General features: G+C 44.1%; 1 protein-coding gene across 5 annotated transcripts in view; it reads right to left on the bottom strand.

Moving 5' to 3' along the window:
* Positions 1-5,095: 5,095 nt before the first annotated feature.
* Positions 5,096-18,802, bottom strand: part of ATP8A2 (ATPase phospholipid transporting 8A2) — a 339,748-nt gene continuing 326,041 nt past the window's right edge. For all 5 annotated transcript variants that reach the window (XM_076328069.1, XM_076328066.1, XM_076328067.1 and 2 more), the window contains 2 exons: positions 17,929-18,020; positions 5,096-9,513 (listed from right to left, as the gene is read on the bottom strand). In XM_076328069.1, coding sequence (XP_076184184.1) covers positions 9,416-9,513; positions 17,929-18,020 — 190 coding nt within the window. In that variant the 3' untranslated portion in view covers positions 5,096-9,415. The remainder of the gene's footprint in view (positions 9,514-17,928; positions 18,021-18,802) is intronic.

Below are 18,802 nucleotides of genomic sequence, written 5' to 3'. Positions count from 1 at the left end.
ATTGTGACAACTGTGCTGTTTGTCATCAGGCCAGAGGTCAGCAGCTACCAAGCCATCAGACACAACGTAGTGCGAGAGCTGAGGCTCCCAGGCACTTCACTGCAGGACTTAGGTGCCAAAATGCCTTGAAAGCTTGCAGCCTCTGGGTATGTCTTCATCACTCAAGGGCCTGCTTCATGTGACCCCCAAGGCAGCACCTGATACCATGGGAACTGCAGAGGGGATCCAGGACCACCATTACCCCACTGTCCATCAGATCAGTCACGATATGAAAAATGCAGCATGAGCTCCCTCCTATCAAGCTTCCTCATGGCACGTGTCCTGGCTGAGCATGGCCACCACAGCATCTCACCAGCGTGGCTCACCATTCCCCATCTTGGATGCAGCCCACTTACCATCTGCCCAAGAGCCTCCTCCTCAGCATGGATGACTGAGAAACTGCAGTGGCTTTTGGTGGCATTTCCAAGCCTCGTTTCTCTGCAGCCCGTATTTCTGCTGAGGAGGAAGCAGGAGTAAACCCACTGCTCCGTCCAAGTTTCTGAGGACCTGCTGCGCCCCAAATGCTGGGGGAGCTCGAAGAGGCGTGGGGCTGTGCTGGAGGGAGGGACGGTGCTAGGTGGCTGGGTACTGCCGCAGCAGCGCTCACAGAAAGGGATTATGTTTCTGAAATCTTCTTGCTTAACATTCCTCAACTGGACCTTTCTCAGTTACGCTTTTATTTTTTAATGCTCCCCTTTCAGACTTGAGCATTAATCTATGGGTTTAGGGACTTTGGTTCTCCTTTGGTCTGGTATGAGGCACTGAAGATCACCGGCAACAGACCTAACAGCTGCTCCAGCAAATATTTGGCTCTGGGACATGAACACTAGACATTCTCACAGCTTTGCCTGTCAAACTGTTAGAGGGAAAGTCTCTGAGGTGATTAGTCAACTAATATACCTAATAAGGGGTTTAAGCAGCAATCCATTATATTTAACAGTTCTGAGAATCATTTTACTTTAAGTGTGCTGTACGAGAGATGACAGTGCAGGGAGCAGTCAGCTAAGCATTGAGTTCTCCCACCAACAACGGAATAAAGCTTATTCAAGTTTATCATCAATTTTACTTGGGCATAATTGATTGCCCAGATGTGTGAGAAGTCTTAACGTACTGCAAAGTTCCTGCTGCTACATGCTTGCGGCTGGACTGCTGCGATGGAGGCCCACAGAAGGAGCAGGCGTATACCGCAGCACAACAGGGAGACGCAAGGAGCTCATCGCTGGCTTTTTATTTCTGCAAAGAAAAAGCAGGTACTAGGTCTGGCTTCTGGGATAAAAGTATTCTGAAATGTGCTCAAGCAATGACTTGTAAAGGGAAGAGGGGAAATTTGGCTTACACCTCCTTTTTGTTTCCTAATTTAAAAAATCCAGAAGTAACTTGTTTTAAAAAAGTCTCTCTATGCTCTTAAAAGTGGTTCTGTCAGCGATCTATAAGGAAAAAAAGCATTCATCAAGTTATAGCACCCTAAGGAGGAAAAGGTTTAGCCAGACTATATATAAATATGCATTTTGTTCCTGATAAAATCTGTTTAATTCAAGTATCTAATAATATTTGGACAAAAAGATCTCTTTGTTAAAGCTCATACACTTTTACTTTCTATAGGAATCTTATAATGCATGTTCCCCACGGTCATCAAAAATTGAGTAAGGCCAATCTTTTCCGCAAATTTAACTTCAGCCGTGACTCCAGTATCACTCCTGACTCAGTGCACGCATGATGGTTTTGTCCAGGAAGGATGATGCTGTTTGCCTTGAGTTGCCTGCGCCCTGCGGTCTTAACGCCCAGGCTCGCCTGGCCGAACTGCTGAGGCTCTCCAGTGCGCCATGCCCCAGCTTCCCAGCAGGCCCAGCATGAGGGACAAGGTGGTTCACAGCTCACTATGAAAAAACATTCATTAAATGGAAAGAACATACTGTAGCAGAGAGGATCACAGCACGTGTCCCCCAGAGCATATGGACACAGAGCTACTGGGGACACGAGAGCCTTTGTGTGGTGCTTCACGCTGTCGGTCTTGCTTGAGGCAAGTGAGCTTGAGAGGTACTTCTCCGGGCAAGGCAATGTGAGCGAGCTCGGCAGCGTCAGGCGAGCACCATCAGCAGAGACGGGACGCGATATTCCTCATCAGGCAGAAGCAGGAGAAATCCTGTCCCTGTGCTCAGGATGGTTTGGAGAAAGGCATCTCTCATGGTCTTGCATCACCTCGCATTTTGATGCATCATCAGACCGCTCTCCCTCCGCAAACACAAGAGCATGCAGGCCCAATGTTAAAAAAGCCTCTTGCAAATTTAGCTGCAAGAAGGGAGGAAGTGGGATTTCAGGCCTTAATTTTCCCCTGCTGTGTCGACGTGACTTAGCTGGGAGAAATGATTTCCAAGGTTTATTTTGATGAAGCCTTGGTGAGATCAAATGTATCATTTGCAGGAGAATATCTGTCCATCTAGTTTATATAAAAGATGGTTTTCTCCCTGGAGACACTATTCAAGTATCAGGTACCTGCTGTAAGCTCACCAGTACCATTCTTATTCTGCCATACTAGTCTTGTGTTTGGGGCCTGATTCGACACCCACTAAAGGAACCCAAGCCTTGTCCTTGGCACTAACAGAAGCAGGCCCTTAAAACACACCCAAAAGGTCATGAAAAAATAAAAATAATCCCGTCACCAGCTTTGCATGCTAAATCTCAAGTGCATTTAACATTGAACTCTTGCTTCAAAACTTGCGGGGGGGGAATAAAACAAACAAGCCTCGGTCCATTGGGTTGCTTTAATAAAAGGTTTATTGGAAATATTTTTGTGCAGACATACAACAGTCAACAATGCTGTTCAAAGCTACAAATTTGCTAAGTTTTCCAAACCTTCTAAAAATACAAGTAAATTACCTTCATTTGTATTCAGTCTGGGAGGGAAACAAACTCCACTGTAATGCGATGCTGCATTTAAACTACCAGAGGACATTAATAGGATGTGAAAATGGTAACACTTCTAGAGGAAAAAACCCACACACCACTGCTGCTCTGCTGGGAGCCAATTAAACATCCCCCCAAAGCATTACTCCTCTCTGCATATCCAGATTAAAACCTCCCTATCTGAAACAATATTTAAGCAATTCGAGTACAGATATGACAGACAAGCAGGCATATGACTTGGCTCGCTGATGAAAAAGGTGCTGTTAAAGATCCTGTCACTCAAGCCACCGAATATTTGACCTCCCAGCACAATGGGTTGCACTTTGGGGGCAGGAGGAGGGACAGGGGGAGGTTTTCAAGTTGGACGACTCTCCCAACACACACATGCACACACAGACCCAGAGGGCTTGGCTGCCTCATTGCTTTATATCTGGAGCCCTTTTTTTAAAGAGAGTTGAGAAACAATTTTGAGCAACTTTCCAGTGTATGAGCTCTTGACGGTAAGAATCGCAAGTGCCTGCATTCTCTTCCTGAATCAAAATATCAACCAGAAGGGCAAAGGAGAGCATGTGCACTGTCTGTTAAATTCCATGTTTTCTAAGAAACACTGCAGATGTTTTGAAATTCATTAATTTATGCCAAGACGACATCTGGAACATCTTCGCAGGGAAGCCACCCAGTAAGGTGGTCAGAATTTAAAACAATCACGTCTTTCTGTTAATGTTGGCTTTTTCCCTTGGCTTCATCACTCCATAATTACAAGGGTGCTGACCTCCCAGCTATGCGCAGTGACAATTTGGCAATATATTAGTCCTCTCTTCATTGTTAGACTTCTGCGTGACTGCCCAGAGCCGGGCTTGCCCACACAGAATTTGTCATTTACCCACTTCTATTTCTCTTTAGTAGCTATAGAGATGCTGAGGGAGAACAATCCCCTCGTGGCAGACTTCAGGAGAACTTGTCTCACCTTTTTCATACGTAAAGGAAGGCTTTGGAAAAACACCAGCACACTCAGCTATTTTACCTTCTAACCACACCGCAAATGAGCAGGCCACAAATCCAAATGAAACAACCCCCAGGCTTCACATTCTATCATAAAAAGACCCAGGTCCCCAGATTAACAAGCCCCTTCCACTGGCCTGGGGATAGGAACCTGCCCAGGAGCAACACCTAAGGAGAAGTCCCATTAACTCTCCATGAAAGATATTCCCTGTCAGGACTGAAATAATTTCAGTACTCAATTCCTGTGGGTCCATGAGGCAAACAGCAGCCCGTAAACAATTTAGCAATCTGTCATAACCCAGAAAACAACCTGCTAGAGCCAAGGGACACTAAGCAGGGCGGCTTCTGGCAGGGACATGTTCCCTTTCTTCAAGCCCAGGACTCAGCTTGACACCAGAGAAAGCTCAGCTTCAGGAGGTAACAGAGCTTCGCAAGCTCACAACACAGCTCTCTTCCTCCCTTCCCAGAGCCGCAGGAAGGAACCAGAGAAGTAAGCTTTACCACAGCTCTTCAGAGAAGCCCGAGCAATGCCTCTTCTCCCTCAGCTCTAACAGCAGCAGTGGGCTTGGCCAAGCTATTATCGTTTCCCAGTCCCTTCACCCCTCCAGACAGTCCATCCGAGAGCACATTCCCGGCCAGATAAATCCAGCCAGGCTGTCTGAGCTTTCTGCAGGTCACCGAGAAGCGATCACCTTTGGGATTCACTTGTGTGGCCAAGCAGCACAGGGCACTTCCTGGTTTTTATTTGCCAACAAGGCTCAAGGCCTCCATTAATCTTGCTGCTAGGTATAGAAAAGGTACTGAAAGAGTTCTTCTCTGTACCCATATGGATTTATTTTGTTGTCATCTATTGTACTGACCTGTCCTGTGGCCTTCTCCAGACACACAGCTCTGGTCACAAGCACTGAAGGGTAGTGGAGGCTCTTGGGTGTCTGGAGGATAATGAAGCTTTCAGGTAAGAGGATCTGAGCTCTCTCCCTCCTGGAGCTATTTAGTTCTGAGAAGTCAGTGTAACCAGTATTGTAAGACTAGTGAAAATAAAATGGGAACAGGGCTGCGTTAACTGTGTAATCAAACCGAGGAGACTTGCCCCAACCCCATACAGGAGGAGAAAGCTTTGCGGGGGGGTGGGGTGGGGTGGGGGGGTGGGGGGTGGAATATCAATGCATACGGTTTCACCAAACAAAGCACCGAGCCTTTTGTGTACAGTACAGAAAATGGGTAAAAGCATGTTTCACTTTATTCTAACAGGACTGCTTGCAGTCAACCCAGAAAGCTCAGCACCAGGAAGAATAAGCTCCAGAAAGAAACTACCTATCTGAAAGCTCAGGTTATGTCAAAGGCCCAACCTCATCAGCACTAACAGGTCACTTCCAAAAAAGCAGGGGCTGTGCTCCTGGAGTGGCTTGTTTTACCCCTGCTGCTGCTGGCAGAGTCCCACCGATCACTGTCTGACACAAAGACAACCATGTCACCATGTTATGGAACAGGCAGCTCCTTGGGGCTGCCTCTCAGCCTGGCTGGAGAGCTGTCCTTCAGAGCGGGATCTGGGACAGAGCTCCTGCACAGAGGGCTTCTGAGGAACAGTGACGTGGCTGCAAATAAGCAACACACTAAATTGAAGTGTCACTGCCTGTTCACTCATTCGCCAAGTGACACAGTTGCTCACACAGGGCCTGACCGGTGGGATGGGAATGGGCTATGTACAAGTCCAGTCATCAGATTCATAACCTGCTGAGTCTACATCTCTTGTATACTTCTTCACACTCTCTGTAGCGACAATTATAAGTTATGGCTAGAATTGGATTTGAATTCAAAACTCTCCCTATTTGATAGGCACTTTGGCTGTGCCTCTAACAGCTGCCTGCAGGACAGCCTCAGGGCTGTGCCCAGGGGGGCCTGCAGGTACAAGGTAGGCAGGAGGGTCTGGATCTGCTTGGTGCTCAGCATCCTCGAGGAGATGTGGAGCTGCAGCACAGACAGACTCTGGAAGAGATGAGTACAAGGGTCCTTCCCGATAGGACAGAAGGAGCCCAACTGTCTCAAGACTGAGGAACATGCATGGTCAGTGCCATGTTTCAGAAGCAAACTGCTACCCAGATGCATCAGGTATAGCATAGACACAGCCAAACTCTCCTCCAACCCATCAGGTATTTCATATCATCACCGTTTATTGTTAGACTCACCAAGACACAAAGAACTTTCCCTGCAAACTGACTGAAGTTTAAGGCATCGATACTGTGTGATGATCCAAAACTAAGGTAAAAGATCCTCGGTGCCTTAAAACTAGGGAGAAATCTGACAAATCCAAAGTGTTTCTCAGCAGTGAACACCCGCTCAAGGGCTGCTCTGCTTCAAACTTGAGCTGTGAGGCATAACAGTGCAAGCACAGTCCTCAGAGTATTTAAAAATGAAATTAAGTCATTATTTATAAAACCAAGGGAGAATGTAAATAGGGCATCACTAGTCTGCACTGATGACTAGAGGCAACGCAAAACAGCAGATTTGGCGAGTTAGCCCAAAAGGGCAAAATAAGCCTGCAGGACAGTGACAGCGTAAGGACCGTGCACTTCTCAAGCTCTTGGGGTTGTCCATAGAGGGCCAATTTGCACCCAGTGTGGCCACTGACCATGTCATAGTCCCTGCATTTCACTTATTCTGGTCCACCTTTATTGTCCATAGCGCTTTCAAAGGTTGCTGTTACTGCTACATGCATTTGCATTAATGAACAAGGAATTCTGTTGATGCAGAGCAGCTGCCATTCTCCTTTTGCTAACACACCACTGGAATACACCTCATCATTGTTCACCAAGACAAGCAACTCCAACAGTCAAGCTACAGCATATTACAAAACATTAGTTCCTGTAATGACTCCAAAGAACAAGAAGAATGCCAGGTCTTGACCTGGGTGGGCTCTACAGGATTAACTCAGCTAGAGATTAAGGCCTTACAGCGATGATAAAGTCTGACCTGCTAGCCCCAGTGTCACATACTGTATAGCCCTGTGACAAACCCCATGTGTAATTCCCATTGAGCTGACATCCAACACACGTACCTCAATCTAAGCCACTATTCCCTCTAGGGAGGGTTTGTGTTTGTGACACACACTGACCTCAATTTACAGAGAGATCAAAATGATACAGCTCATAGTCTGCACTAATAAAATAAATCACATTAGATGACAGCTGCTCCTCCCCAGCATCTCTCATTATGTTCTGTAAAATTTTGTTGAACTAAGTTGAGAACAGAAAAGACTCCAGGATCCTTTCTATTCTCTGCTCAACACATTTACTTGCCCTTCTTCATTATCCAGAGGTTTTTGAAAGTTTTTTTCTGTATCCTCATGAAAAGCCTCCAAATTGTTTACATACCAATGTTTAGTGTGTGGCTTAGAGTACAAAGACTAAGCTGATCTAGCTTTGTCTCAGTGGGAAGTTAATTTTCCTTGTGTTGCTGCAAAAGGAAGAAGCAGTTAGCAGCTTTGAGGACAGGCTTACACCACACATTTCCTAAATAGATTTTGTTTCTAAATAAAAGAAAGTGTTTAACAGGTTAAGTCAGCATTAAGATTTAAAAGCTCCTGGGATCAGGTTTACCCTCCCCTTATTTATTCTCTGCACGAGTATTCATGCCTTTAAACAAAATTCATCTCCCAGAAAATACATACACCCACACTTGGCCCCTTGACATTCATGCCTATGGCAAAATTATTTGCACGTTTCCCTTATTGCATAATTGTCTCATTAGCACTGCAGAAAGAAGGCGATGACTTTTCCCTCTGTGCCATCAGCCTAATCCGAGAGCAATCCTGCCTGGTCCTGCAGGAGCAAAATTTGCTTTTTAACATGGAAGGGGACTCCGAGCCTCTGAGGTGGCACTGGGAATTGAACTACGACACTTGAGCACTGGCATTTACTCACAACCCTTAAGGAAGATTAAACCAGTGGGCCAGGCTGGCATTTTCCTTTTCCTTGCTAAACACAAATATTCATATTCAAATTGCTTTCGGATATATTTAAATCAATAAAAAGTTCTGGATGACGGTCAATAGGGCAAAAAGCAACGCCAACTTTTTAAATGCACAGATGTAGTATATACATTAACCACAAAACCTGGCTAACACACAGCAGTATTTACTTTATGCTATTCAGAAACATGGCTTGGCAACTAAAATTAATAGAACTTGTCTGGAGGACAGCATAAGCTTTCTAAGAGCTCTTTCAGCTTTAACTTATGCCCCAGTTTTTGCTTTTTTCCAAAATTCCAATCTATGCAGTAGCACGCCTGTCCCATTGGCACAGCGAGGCTGTGAAGCCAGCATTCCTGCCAGGGCTCATGGGTCCGAGTGTGTTGGGAAGCCTGTTGATGGATCAGATCTAGAAGAGGGACTGGTTTGGCTGAACCAACAAACAGCAGGTCTTCTCTTCACAATGATCAGCTCTGTGTGCATACATGTGTGTGTATGCACGTGGGTAGACCCTTCCTAACTTTCCTGTGCAAGCCTATCCTACCTGGTCAGGGGAATGCTTCTTTAGGGCTACAGTATCAGCCTCCTGTGCGGATGCACATCATCTTTCTCAACATCTGACAAGCTTGTACCTTTTAAATTCTCACTGTTTTGTTCTACCGTTAAAGTGGGAATGGGATCATGGAGGGAAATCCCAGGCTACATTTGAAGTGCATGTCCAAATACATCACGAAGAGTTACCAGGAGGCACCTATTTGAGTTCATCTTTGTGCACAATGCCATGCACTCGAGACAGCTGCCCTGCCGAGCTCTCTGACTTCCACATCCTGGCTTTGTGAGCAAGCTATTAATTGGGTTTTAGAAAGCTAAGATAGAGCCCTAATAAATCCTGCAAGAGGGCAAGAAATATTCTAAGTAATTCATTACTATCTTGTGTTATTCTGTCACAAGAAGGCAAATAAGCATTTTTAGCTACAGATTGTGTCGCAATCAAAAATTTTACATAAAATTGTCTGTTAAAAATTTCAGCCAAATTAGTAAACAGTGAATATTAGAGGGAGTAAGGTCTGCATGCAGCCGTGTGCACTTGGTCTGTGTGTAACAAAACAGGAAATCTCAGCACCCCGTTCCAATTAAGCAAAGGCTGATTTCTCATGGAACATAAATTTTCTACTTTTCTCCCAGAACAACCTTATGCTGATGTTTTAAATAGTGGTAAAACATTGTTTTTAATTTCACACCTCACATAGCACAGTCAAATGCTTCATAACAACATAAACAAAACTTTAGGCAGGGCTTTGCAACTGAATTCAAACAACGATTCCCCCCCACAATACATACTCAAGGTTTGCAGGGAGAATACAGAAACTTGTTGGCTAAGGCCACAGAAATGAGTTCTCTGGTGTTTTGGCTGCTGCTGCCAACCCTAGTTAAGAATGTGTTAACAGTGGATGCATTGATCCAAATCCCATCATTCCCACCACCCATCAAGTAAAGAACCATTTATTCTATTTCTGCTCTCCTTTTGGTTGTATCGTAGGATCGAACAACTTGCGACTGGGAAACAACACCGTGTTCTTCTTGAGAAAATGCATACCCATCTGAAAAAGCAAAGGCAGAAAAAAAAATAAGTAACTGGAGACCAGCTCAAGGGCACAGCCCATTTTTAGGAACAGTTTTAGGCATCACTAAAGTTACATGACTGAGACTGCAACAATCTTCAATTCTGTGCTGCGCTTCTGACATTTACAGCTGTGCACTACATTGCCCACGTGGCACAGAAAGGACATCTGCTGCAAGCTCTGTCTTACTGCTCCCCTCCCCAGGCCAGGTTAGTGTACACAGTCAACACATCCCTCTGAGTTAACCTGACTAATAAGCTACAGATTGATTTGGACACCATGTGTACTCACATAGCGGCAGAGCTTCTTTAAAGACTTAACAGACAGGTAGAGATTTGCATTTTGGCTTGACTCCTCTATAGTCTGCTTGATATCAGCAGTTTCCCTCGAGGAACGTGGAAATGTCTAGACCACAACTGGATCTGAGTCACATCTTCCTTTTAACTCCATTCAGGATTTTTTTTTTTTTTTTTTTTTTTTTTTTACACAAGTTTCCAGGTGGCATCTGACAAAACACACCGAGAAACTCTTGATTCTCTTGGCCAGTCACCCATATCCTGAATAGAGCAAACAAACATATTCTGGAGGTCTCTATTTTGCACAAGTTAATCCTGCTAGAAAGCACAATCCTTTGGTCTCCCTAGAAATTACTTAGATGAAAATAACCATGTGTCTGATTTCTTTTAAAATATTGCAGAAAAGTGTCATTTCTGACATCTGCAAAACACCATGTTACTGGTAAAACAGTTACAAAAGCTAATGGGTCAACATGGTGAAACACCAAACAATATTTAAAGCAGACATGGCCCTACAGAAAGTTCTGAAAGGAAAACTATAGCAAAGGACAACAGACTTTGTGACACCAAGGAAAGGTGATTTTCAGGTGTAAATGGGTAACCAGAAAGAAGAAGGGCAGATTAGCATAGCTACAAAAATGGAGAAATAGGGAAGTCACAGGCTATGCAGAACCAGATAATGCTTTGTAGTAGGAAAGCAGGCAAGAGTTGGCAGATGTGAACGCTGCCTGGGAGAACCCAAGAATTACACCATGGCTAACTCTCCATGGGCAACTCTCCATCTCCCCCGAGCAGCTCTGGAAGCACGAGCTTGTGAATTCTGAAATCCTGCCCCAGATTCACTCCAGGCTGAAAGACACAGCATCAGATAAGGACAGATGTCCCAATTACTACCCAGAGACCTAGCAAGTGTCTTTCAGGAGTCCTCCCTTAACAAGCTCAAGGCATATTCCCCCCCAGATCAGGTACTGAGGTGAGATAAGGCTGGAGCACAACACAGAGGGACCCCTGTGACAGAAAGGCACACGGGGCTGAACACCCTCTAAAGGCAGGAGGGATGTGAGGCCCCTAAGCAGCTTGGTGTTGTAGACTGAACTTGATTCCCATGGGCCTGAATGCAGCCTGCTTTGAAGCAGGTGACTGATGCTGGTAGCCAGGAGAAGCCCAGAAGGCCAGAAATGAACTGTATCCCCTGAGTGAGGCTTGTTAAACCTTCACCTTGACAACCAAGTTGGGACCATGCGAGCTGAGCACAGATGCTCAAGTACTCCTAGATCTTTTCCTCTGGCTGATGCCTGCACAGTGAGGGTTGTCAACAACTCCTATACAGCTGTAAGCTGCTGGGAAGAGAGTCCCACAACACTAGGGAGGACCACCATTCAATTAATGTGAAGGGTCTTCTCTCTCACAGAATGCAGGTAAATGTCACCGCTGAAGCCACAGGGACTTTGCTGTAGATTCCAGCTCTTAAGGCAGAACGCACACTCCCTTAGCAGGAGAGCTATCAGCACACTATCAGCAGGTTAGCTGACCTGAATCACAAGCACGGTAGGAAATCTCTGCCAGTAAATGGAGGGATTCAAACAGAAATACATCATCCAGAACTAACTCCAGTCACATCACCCTCTTGGAGCGATTGCAGGACAGTATGATCTTTGATTTGATCACGTGACCAATCATGCCAGCATCCCATTTTATTTTCCCTGAGCAATTCCATGCCAACATACATACAGCTACAGAGGTACAGGTTGGTTTTTCCTGCCTCTAGCTGAAGGTTCACAGAATACATTCACAAAATGCAAACAGTCTTTTGGAAAAAAGTATGTGCATGCTGGATAACTGCAGAGGAAGTATGATTTACAAAACAGGCTTTCATTTAAAGAAGGGTAGATTCACACTTAAACAAATACCTCCAGCGGGTTTGTTCCACGCTAAGGGCCAGCATACTGTTACCTTTTTTTGGCTAAATTCTCAATGGGAAGTCAACTTGGTCAAAGACCACAAGCTTAAGCCCTAAAAGACTGAAGCCAATGCTCCAGTCTGCATCAAGATGGCTTAGCTATATTTACTTATCCAGTAAGAACATTCAGCGCAGCAGCTTCTTCAACTGCCATAACTACTGCAAATCCAGCATTGACCACACCAGTGTGCAGAGCCCGTCAACCCCAAGTATCTTCCCATGACCTGCTTATTTCCAGTGCTAGCACAGGCCTATAAACAGCCAGGCAGCCCAAGCCCTCTGCAAAGCCAATACAAAATGCAATCAAAGAAATACATTCACCACTCTCACACCAGTAGAAAACACCTTAACACAGCAAAAAATTTCAGGCTAAGACAATCAATCGTTAAGAATACCAGGGGTATCCTTACATCCTCATATTCTTGATCCATCCTGAAATATCAGTGATGAGGGTTTTGTGAGTACAGCATGGGAAAGGCTGTGACCCCCAAACTTGCACACTGCCCTACTTAGTTGAAGCTCAGCATTTAGCAGTTTATTTAAAACTTTTCCTGTTGATCTTTATACAGGAAGATGAGTTCATATTACAATTTTTTATTCACATTACAATTAAAATCAATCTTCAAGCTGTTCAGGCAGCTGACCGTGCCTTGTGGAGTCAGAACGCCGTGAATGCTCGAGTCCCATCCGCACTCCCCAAGCAGCTCTACATTTCCACAATTTTCAGACCCCATCCAAAAACAATGAAAGTTTCCATCTGCCAGTTACTAAGGAACTTTTTGGAAGTTTGAACTTTTCCCCCCAACTCCACTTTTAAAACCACACCTATGAGCCTGCCCTGGGAACAAGGCCCTCATTGTTCAGCTGTCCTGCAGCAGCCCAAGGAAGGAGCACATTTCTTTGGGGCTTTCTGGGCACAGCCCACTCACGGCTGTTGCAGAAGGAAGGACCTTTGTACTCAGACTTTCTGTTAATGGAGGAAAGGTGTACTTTTGAGTATGTGTCAGTGGGGCTCATTTGTTAAGAGGAGATTCACGTTCTCATCAAATCTAAGGTTTCACTCGTACCAGATATTATCAGGTAACCTCCTGAATTTTAAAAGCATCCTGTTGGGTTTTTTTAAAGCTTTGATATTCTATTAGTAGATCACAATCTAGTCTCCCATTAGGTTTCTAATTTAACACACTCTTCTTCTGTTCACTGCAATGACTATTCTGGTCTGTGCAATGCTGGATTAGAGAAACCATCTCCATGCATGTGTCTTGAACACAGACAGTAACGCTGCACAGGCTCAACAGCCCACTCACACGCAACAGCTTCCAAGACCAGGACCAAGAAAGTGTCCAGAGCGCTCTTTTTATTCCAGAAAATCTGCTCATAGAAGGACTGCATACAATTTTAGTCACTTCAGGGATTTATTTTAGAGGCCTCCTACTCCTTGCACTCTCCTCTAATACACCTGAACTGTTTGTCCCAACCAGCAAGAGGGCAGTTCTCTCTGGAAGCCTGTCAGAAACCTTGCCTTCTGCAGCATTTCACTATTTCATACATGCAGTGGTATTATGGTTTAGCATAGTCCAAAATATAAAATGCATTTTACCATCATGTTTTTTGCCTTTGGAGAAAAATGCCCAGATTCAAATCCACTAAAATTAAGTTTTAGGGTTTGGGGGGATGGGAGAGGAGGAGTTTTTTTGGTTTTTTTTTTTTTTTAAAGTCTCGTTTAGGAAATGTTGCTTCTTAGATACCAAAAATTTCCCTGACATAATAAAAATCAATGTTAGGGTATCACTTGGCCAGCCAAATTCTCTCTCAGGCCAAATGTCTGGTTCTGCACAGGTTTTAAGGAGATTTGCTATGATGTTGTAGTTCACATTTACCAATTAAACCGTAAATGCTAACTCAGCTTTGACTTCTCCGGCAATCCTCTTCCACTTATCCTGGGAAAGTGAGAGCTGTTTTATATCTTGAACTTTTTGACTAATGCTTACACAAATCATTCATTTCTCTGCTGATAAACTATGCCTGCGTTTTCTAAAGGACCCAAGAGGAATTCCTGACAAATGGTCCCATCTCTTTCGTCCCAGATACTAACCTACCGGTATGTGCATGTAGAAAACAGAGCCAGATGCCACAGCATCAATTCTAAACTAATTATTCCTATTTCTTTTTCTTAAGTTGATTTTAAAAGATTGCAACTCCACTTGACAGTCAACGAATATGTAGCTTGGAAAAAATAGAGAATGTATCTTCTATTTCAAACACACACAAGATAAGAGGATGAAAAGCATCTCAAGTAGCTATCATGTTGTTTTTCAAATCAAAATGTACCACCAGAAAGCGAGAGGAAGAAGGTGTCTGCTAGTGGAGAATAAATGGTGGGGATTAGAGCCCTCAGCATGAACACATTATTATTATTTATTATTTGCCAGCCCCCATACTGTGAAATGAACCTCAGATGACAGATGCTTTTTCTCCATTGATTAATAAGGTGCAAACCATACGCCCTGTGTTCGGATTTACTCTATGCAATCACCATATTCTGTCAAAGGAAGAGGGGTTTTCTTTGCTAGCATAGGAAATCTGGGCCAAGTGCAGTAATCCTCATTCAGGCACAGCTCTCCGCATTTCAGGGGGAGTTCTGCTGGAGCAGTGCTTAACGAGAGCAGGATTCAGCTGTTTTTAAGAGCATGCTGAGACAAATGACAACTAAACACTGGCAGGGGGTATTCTGAATTACAGGAGGAAAACTGCACTAGAGGGATGGTATAGGACTTTTCTTAAAGACTGACAGGTCTGAGGGTACCTGAGCAAGTGGGGAGCATCACCCTTCCCATCCTGCTGGTGAGGCTCTGGGGGCACAGGTGATACAGGTCAGTCGTGCAGGAAGAAAGGGGAGGTCAAGAACCATCTTTTGTATCTACACAGAGCTTGTCTAAAGGAGATGCTACTTTCACAAAGTCACAGCAAAAAAAAAAAAAGACATGAACTTGGACGGAGACTTGGAGAAAGCTCACCTGGAGAAAACCTCATTGCCAGCAAACCCTCTGAGAGGGAGAACTTTTGGGAGTCATCATTGGTCCTTCCCGTGAGTGTGAACCCCACAGCACACTAACGGGAAGGGTCCACAGACACATCTGAGAGGAGCCTGGTGGCACTTCCTGCTCACTCTTAAGAGGCTTTAGAAAGCAGACGGCAACGGGCAATCTCCAATTTCACCAGGCACCTTCACCAGGAGCTACACCAAGCTCGGAGACCAGCGTCATCACCGCTGCCTACAAGATTCCACTGAGATAGTTTTATGTTAGCACATGGGCTTGACAATCGTATAAAACTCTCCCACTAAAGTCTCATGACAATGCCGTCCAACAGAAACTTCACTTTTTTTTTGTTTGGGGTTTTTTTAAGTTTTCATAAAGTTTCCCAGAAGTTACACTGGTAGGAAGGAACCACGTGATCTTTGCCAGTACAGTTAGTAGATAGATTTCTTTCATGCTTCTGACAGGTCTACATGATTCAGGAATTCACGATTCCTTTCACTCCGAGCCAGTTTCTTTACTGGAAGGAGGCATTTAAGAGATTAATCCTGGCTGGCACTCCTATATGGCACTGACATGGCACTGGCTGTGTGGCTCTGCCCCCCACTTTGGAGGCTGGATCTGCCAGAGCCTGGTGCTGTATGGGAGCACCCCAGCCACGCATCCTGCCTGAAGGTCTTGTGCTGTGCTAATGCTTTTGGAGAGGGGCTGGCTCACCAACAGAGAGCTAAGGAAACACACAGAACGAGCTTCTGCCTTCCAGTACAGGGATCTGCAGACTTACCTCAGTCATCTTTTTCCTCCCACCGTAGACCACTAGTAGCAGCCCTGAAACTCCCCATGAATTTTTCTCCTTTCCATGTGATTGGAAACAAAGCTATTTAGGCATTGTTTCCTCTCTAAAAATTTGGAAACAGTTGTCAAAAATAAAGTGACTCTCAAACCAGTACCGCATCTTTACAATCTGTGCTAGGAAATTTAATTCCATTTTCCTTCCTTGCTGGGACGAAGGCAATTGATTTGCTTAAGCCTTTGTCAGCTCTAACTAAACAAACCATTTTCCTGCTTTATATGCAAGTGTCAGATTCTGAGTTGAAGTCACACAAGCAATTTTTGGAAGAAGTGACCTTCACAGGCTGGGAACTTGGAGCCTGGTGGAAACATATTAACAGTTAAAGACTTCAAACAGAGTGCTTGTAGTGTGATTTAAGATATTGGCCCAGCATGTCAAGGCTACTGCCCTATTCATCAACTCTTTGCTTTTGAAGATTTCTAGCATTTAGTAAACAGTTGTACAATTTAGGGTTGTGAAAACAGCACATATGTTCCCTGGATTTCACATGGCCTTGTACATATAGCAGCTATGCAACATTGGAAAAATAACATTTGACAAGAGATGACAGAAGTTTTAAAGAGTCATGGATACACCATAAAAAGCGTCTTTCAATCCTAACAGCTTCACAATCAAAATTTACGTTCATGTGAAAAACAGACGGCTGATTGTAACCTGGCCTGACTCATTTCGCACTTAATCATTTGCATTTATAGGGAAGCTGGTTATCCAAATTAGCATTTATTTTGATATCTCATTTTTCTTTCCCAATAGCTATTCACCTATAACAACGTGATGATGTGTTCTACCAGACTAAAAGCATATATCAAGTCTGACTAGTCACCACTGGTGTATCTCCCTTCTGCACTGTGGTAAGTCTCTACAGCAAACTACTTTGATAGAAATTTATTTATGCATTTTATGGATTTCTTCTGCCAATCATTGCCTTTGGAATCTCCTCAAAGAGCATGCTTGCATGCCCAAAGCCGTGCTACCGTCACCATCCCTGGCTCCTTGACACAAAGGATTAAATCCTGGCAGGAGCACATGGTCCACAGGGCTGCTCTGCGCACCGGCCTCTTTTCCCAGGAGCAATGGGATTGATCGCTAAAGACCCTACATCCCTTGACAGTGATGGCCTTGCAAGGGCTCTGTGAAGGACAGAGACTAGCAGATCCGTCACTGTTCCACCCCTTCTAGTCAAATTCCCCATGGAAAATAGGAATACCTCAGGGATTTGGGTTCTCAAATCCCAGCCCTGCCTCCATAGCCTGAACCACAACAGTTCTGCTACCGAAGATGACACAGCCAGCAATGAGATTTGACTTCCCTGGGATTCTTAAACAGTCAGAGGTGTCACTTCTCACTGCAACAGCAATACGAAACCCAAATCCTGAGTGCCTGCTCCTTGCCCTGTGTGCAGCAGTACTGCACGCTGGGGGGCTATTTCCTTTAGTGAGATGAGCATATTTTGACCACCAGCTTAATCACAAGAGAGACTGCGTTTTACTACTAGAAGGGGTTGACTGGACTCCCTGGTCGCTTGAGACAGCATGGTCCTTCAGTGTATCTGGCCTACAGAGCTGTTAGATTATTTTTAATGCTGTGGAAGCCTTTCTAACACTGTCAAAAAAACGTCAGGTGCAGCAGACCAAGGCCTGTCACACATTCCTCTAGGAAGATGAATAAATGGATGATCTCTACACCAGTAAGAAATGCAATTTTTTCCAAATAGCAGCAGTAGCAAGATGTGACATTGCATCTCTTCTCCCAGAAGAGGACAAAGAGGGAGAGGAGAGAGGCAGCTCTGCATGCCATGGCTTTCCTCATCAGAAACACACAGAACCCTTAAGTGGCATCTCAAACATTGCTGTATTCTCAGCTAAGCACAGCTAATACAACTTTTCATAAAGAAACCATTTCTATTTAAGCTAGGCTCTGTCACAACATTTATTTTATCCTGCAGAGTTTTTGATTTTACAGTAATCTTGCAACTATCAGGATTTTACATTTAGAGAACCTGTGTATTGGGATTTTGTCATTTTCGCCTGTTGATTGGATCCTAGGGAATTACCCACATTTGAGCTCCACTTGCCTAGGGCCAAATACACTAATTCCACTTCCAAACGTATGTGTCTTGCTTGGCAGCTCAGCCTCTGCACTAGATTATCTCTACCTACAATTTAATTAAAAAATAATCACCCTTCGCTTCACTGATCTGGGACTGACTGCTGTGAAACACACATGCATACATGATCTGCTACTTACGTGATACACTTTGCTGGACAGAATGAGCACGGAAAAGGCTTGGAGGAGTTTTCCTGCCGAGCCTTTTTAACAAATGATCACGTTCGTTCACACTGAAGGAGAGAAAAAAAATATACCAGTGAGTAACCAGATAATTTCAAGGTAAAAGTCAACTGTATTTAAAGTACTTGGCAGCTTTGACTTTGTCAGTATTTAAGATGGTTGTAGCATGAAAAAGAATTTTCTCTTTCTTTAAACCGCACTTCATCAAGAGAACTCTATAATAACAGAAACTCCTCCTTTCTAAGGCCACTTTGTATAAGTTTACATTTAGTTAATCCATCCCTAATATTACCATCATTGTGATTTCTGAATGCCTGATGCCTGTAAATTATTACAAACCATATCAGAAGTCTGCCATCAAATGATATGGAACATTAAAAAGGAGATTTCTCTTTAGTATTATGTACATGAATCATGGCACCCACAAACTGCCTTAGAGAGAAGGAGCAAAGCATTGTGGCTTAGCACATAGTAAAAGGCTTCTATCACACCTGCAAAACAGCCTGAAGCAGCCAAAGGTGGGACCCATAATTAATTCTGCCTTCTAAAGAATACTCTCATTTTCACCTCCCGTACTGGAAAGAAAAAACTTCCCATCCAGTTTTTGATTAAAACCCCTTTGGTTTACACAGTTCCTGTCAAAGGCCTGAAAAACTATCACTGAATTTACAGAAATTGAAAATACAAACTTAAGGTGAAAAATACAGTATGCTTACAATAGGTTTAACATAGGTACACAAACCATTAGAGATACTCTCCACTCTGATTTCTATTAAAAACACAACTCATTTCATCAAGAACTTTGTGCCCAGAATTAACAAATGATGGCTAA

Source organism: Aptenodytes patagonicus, chromosome 1, assembly GCF_965638725.1.
Source record: "Aptenodytes patagonicus chromosome 1, bAptPat1.pri.cur, whole genome shotgun sequence".
NCBI lineage: Eukaryota > Metazoa > Chordata > Aves > Sphenisciformes > Spheniscidae > Aptenodytes > Aptenodytes patagonicus.
The sequence above is the reverse complement of the archived record's forward strand: the minus strand, read 5'-3'. Positions and strand labels throughout refer to the sequence as shown.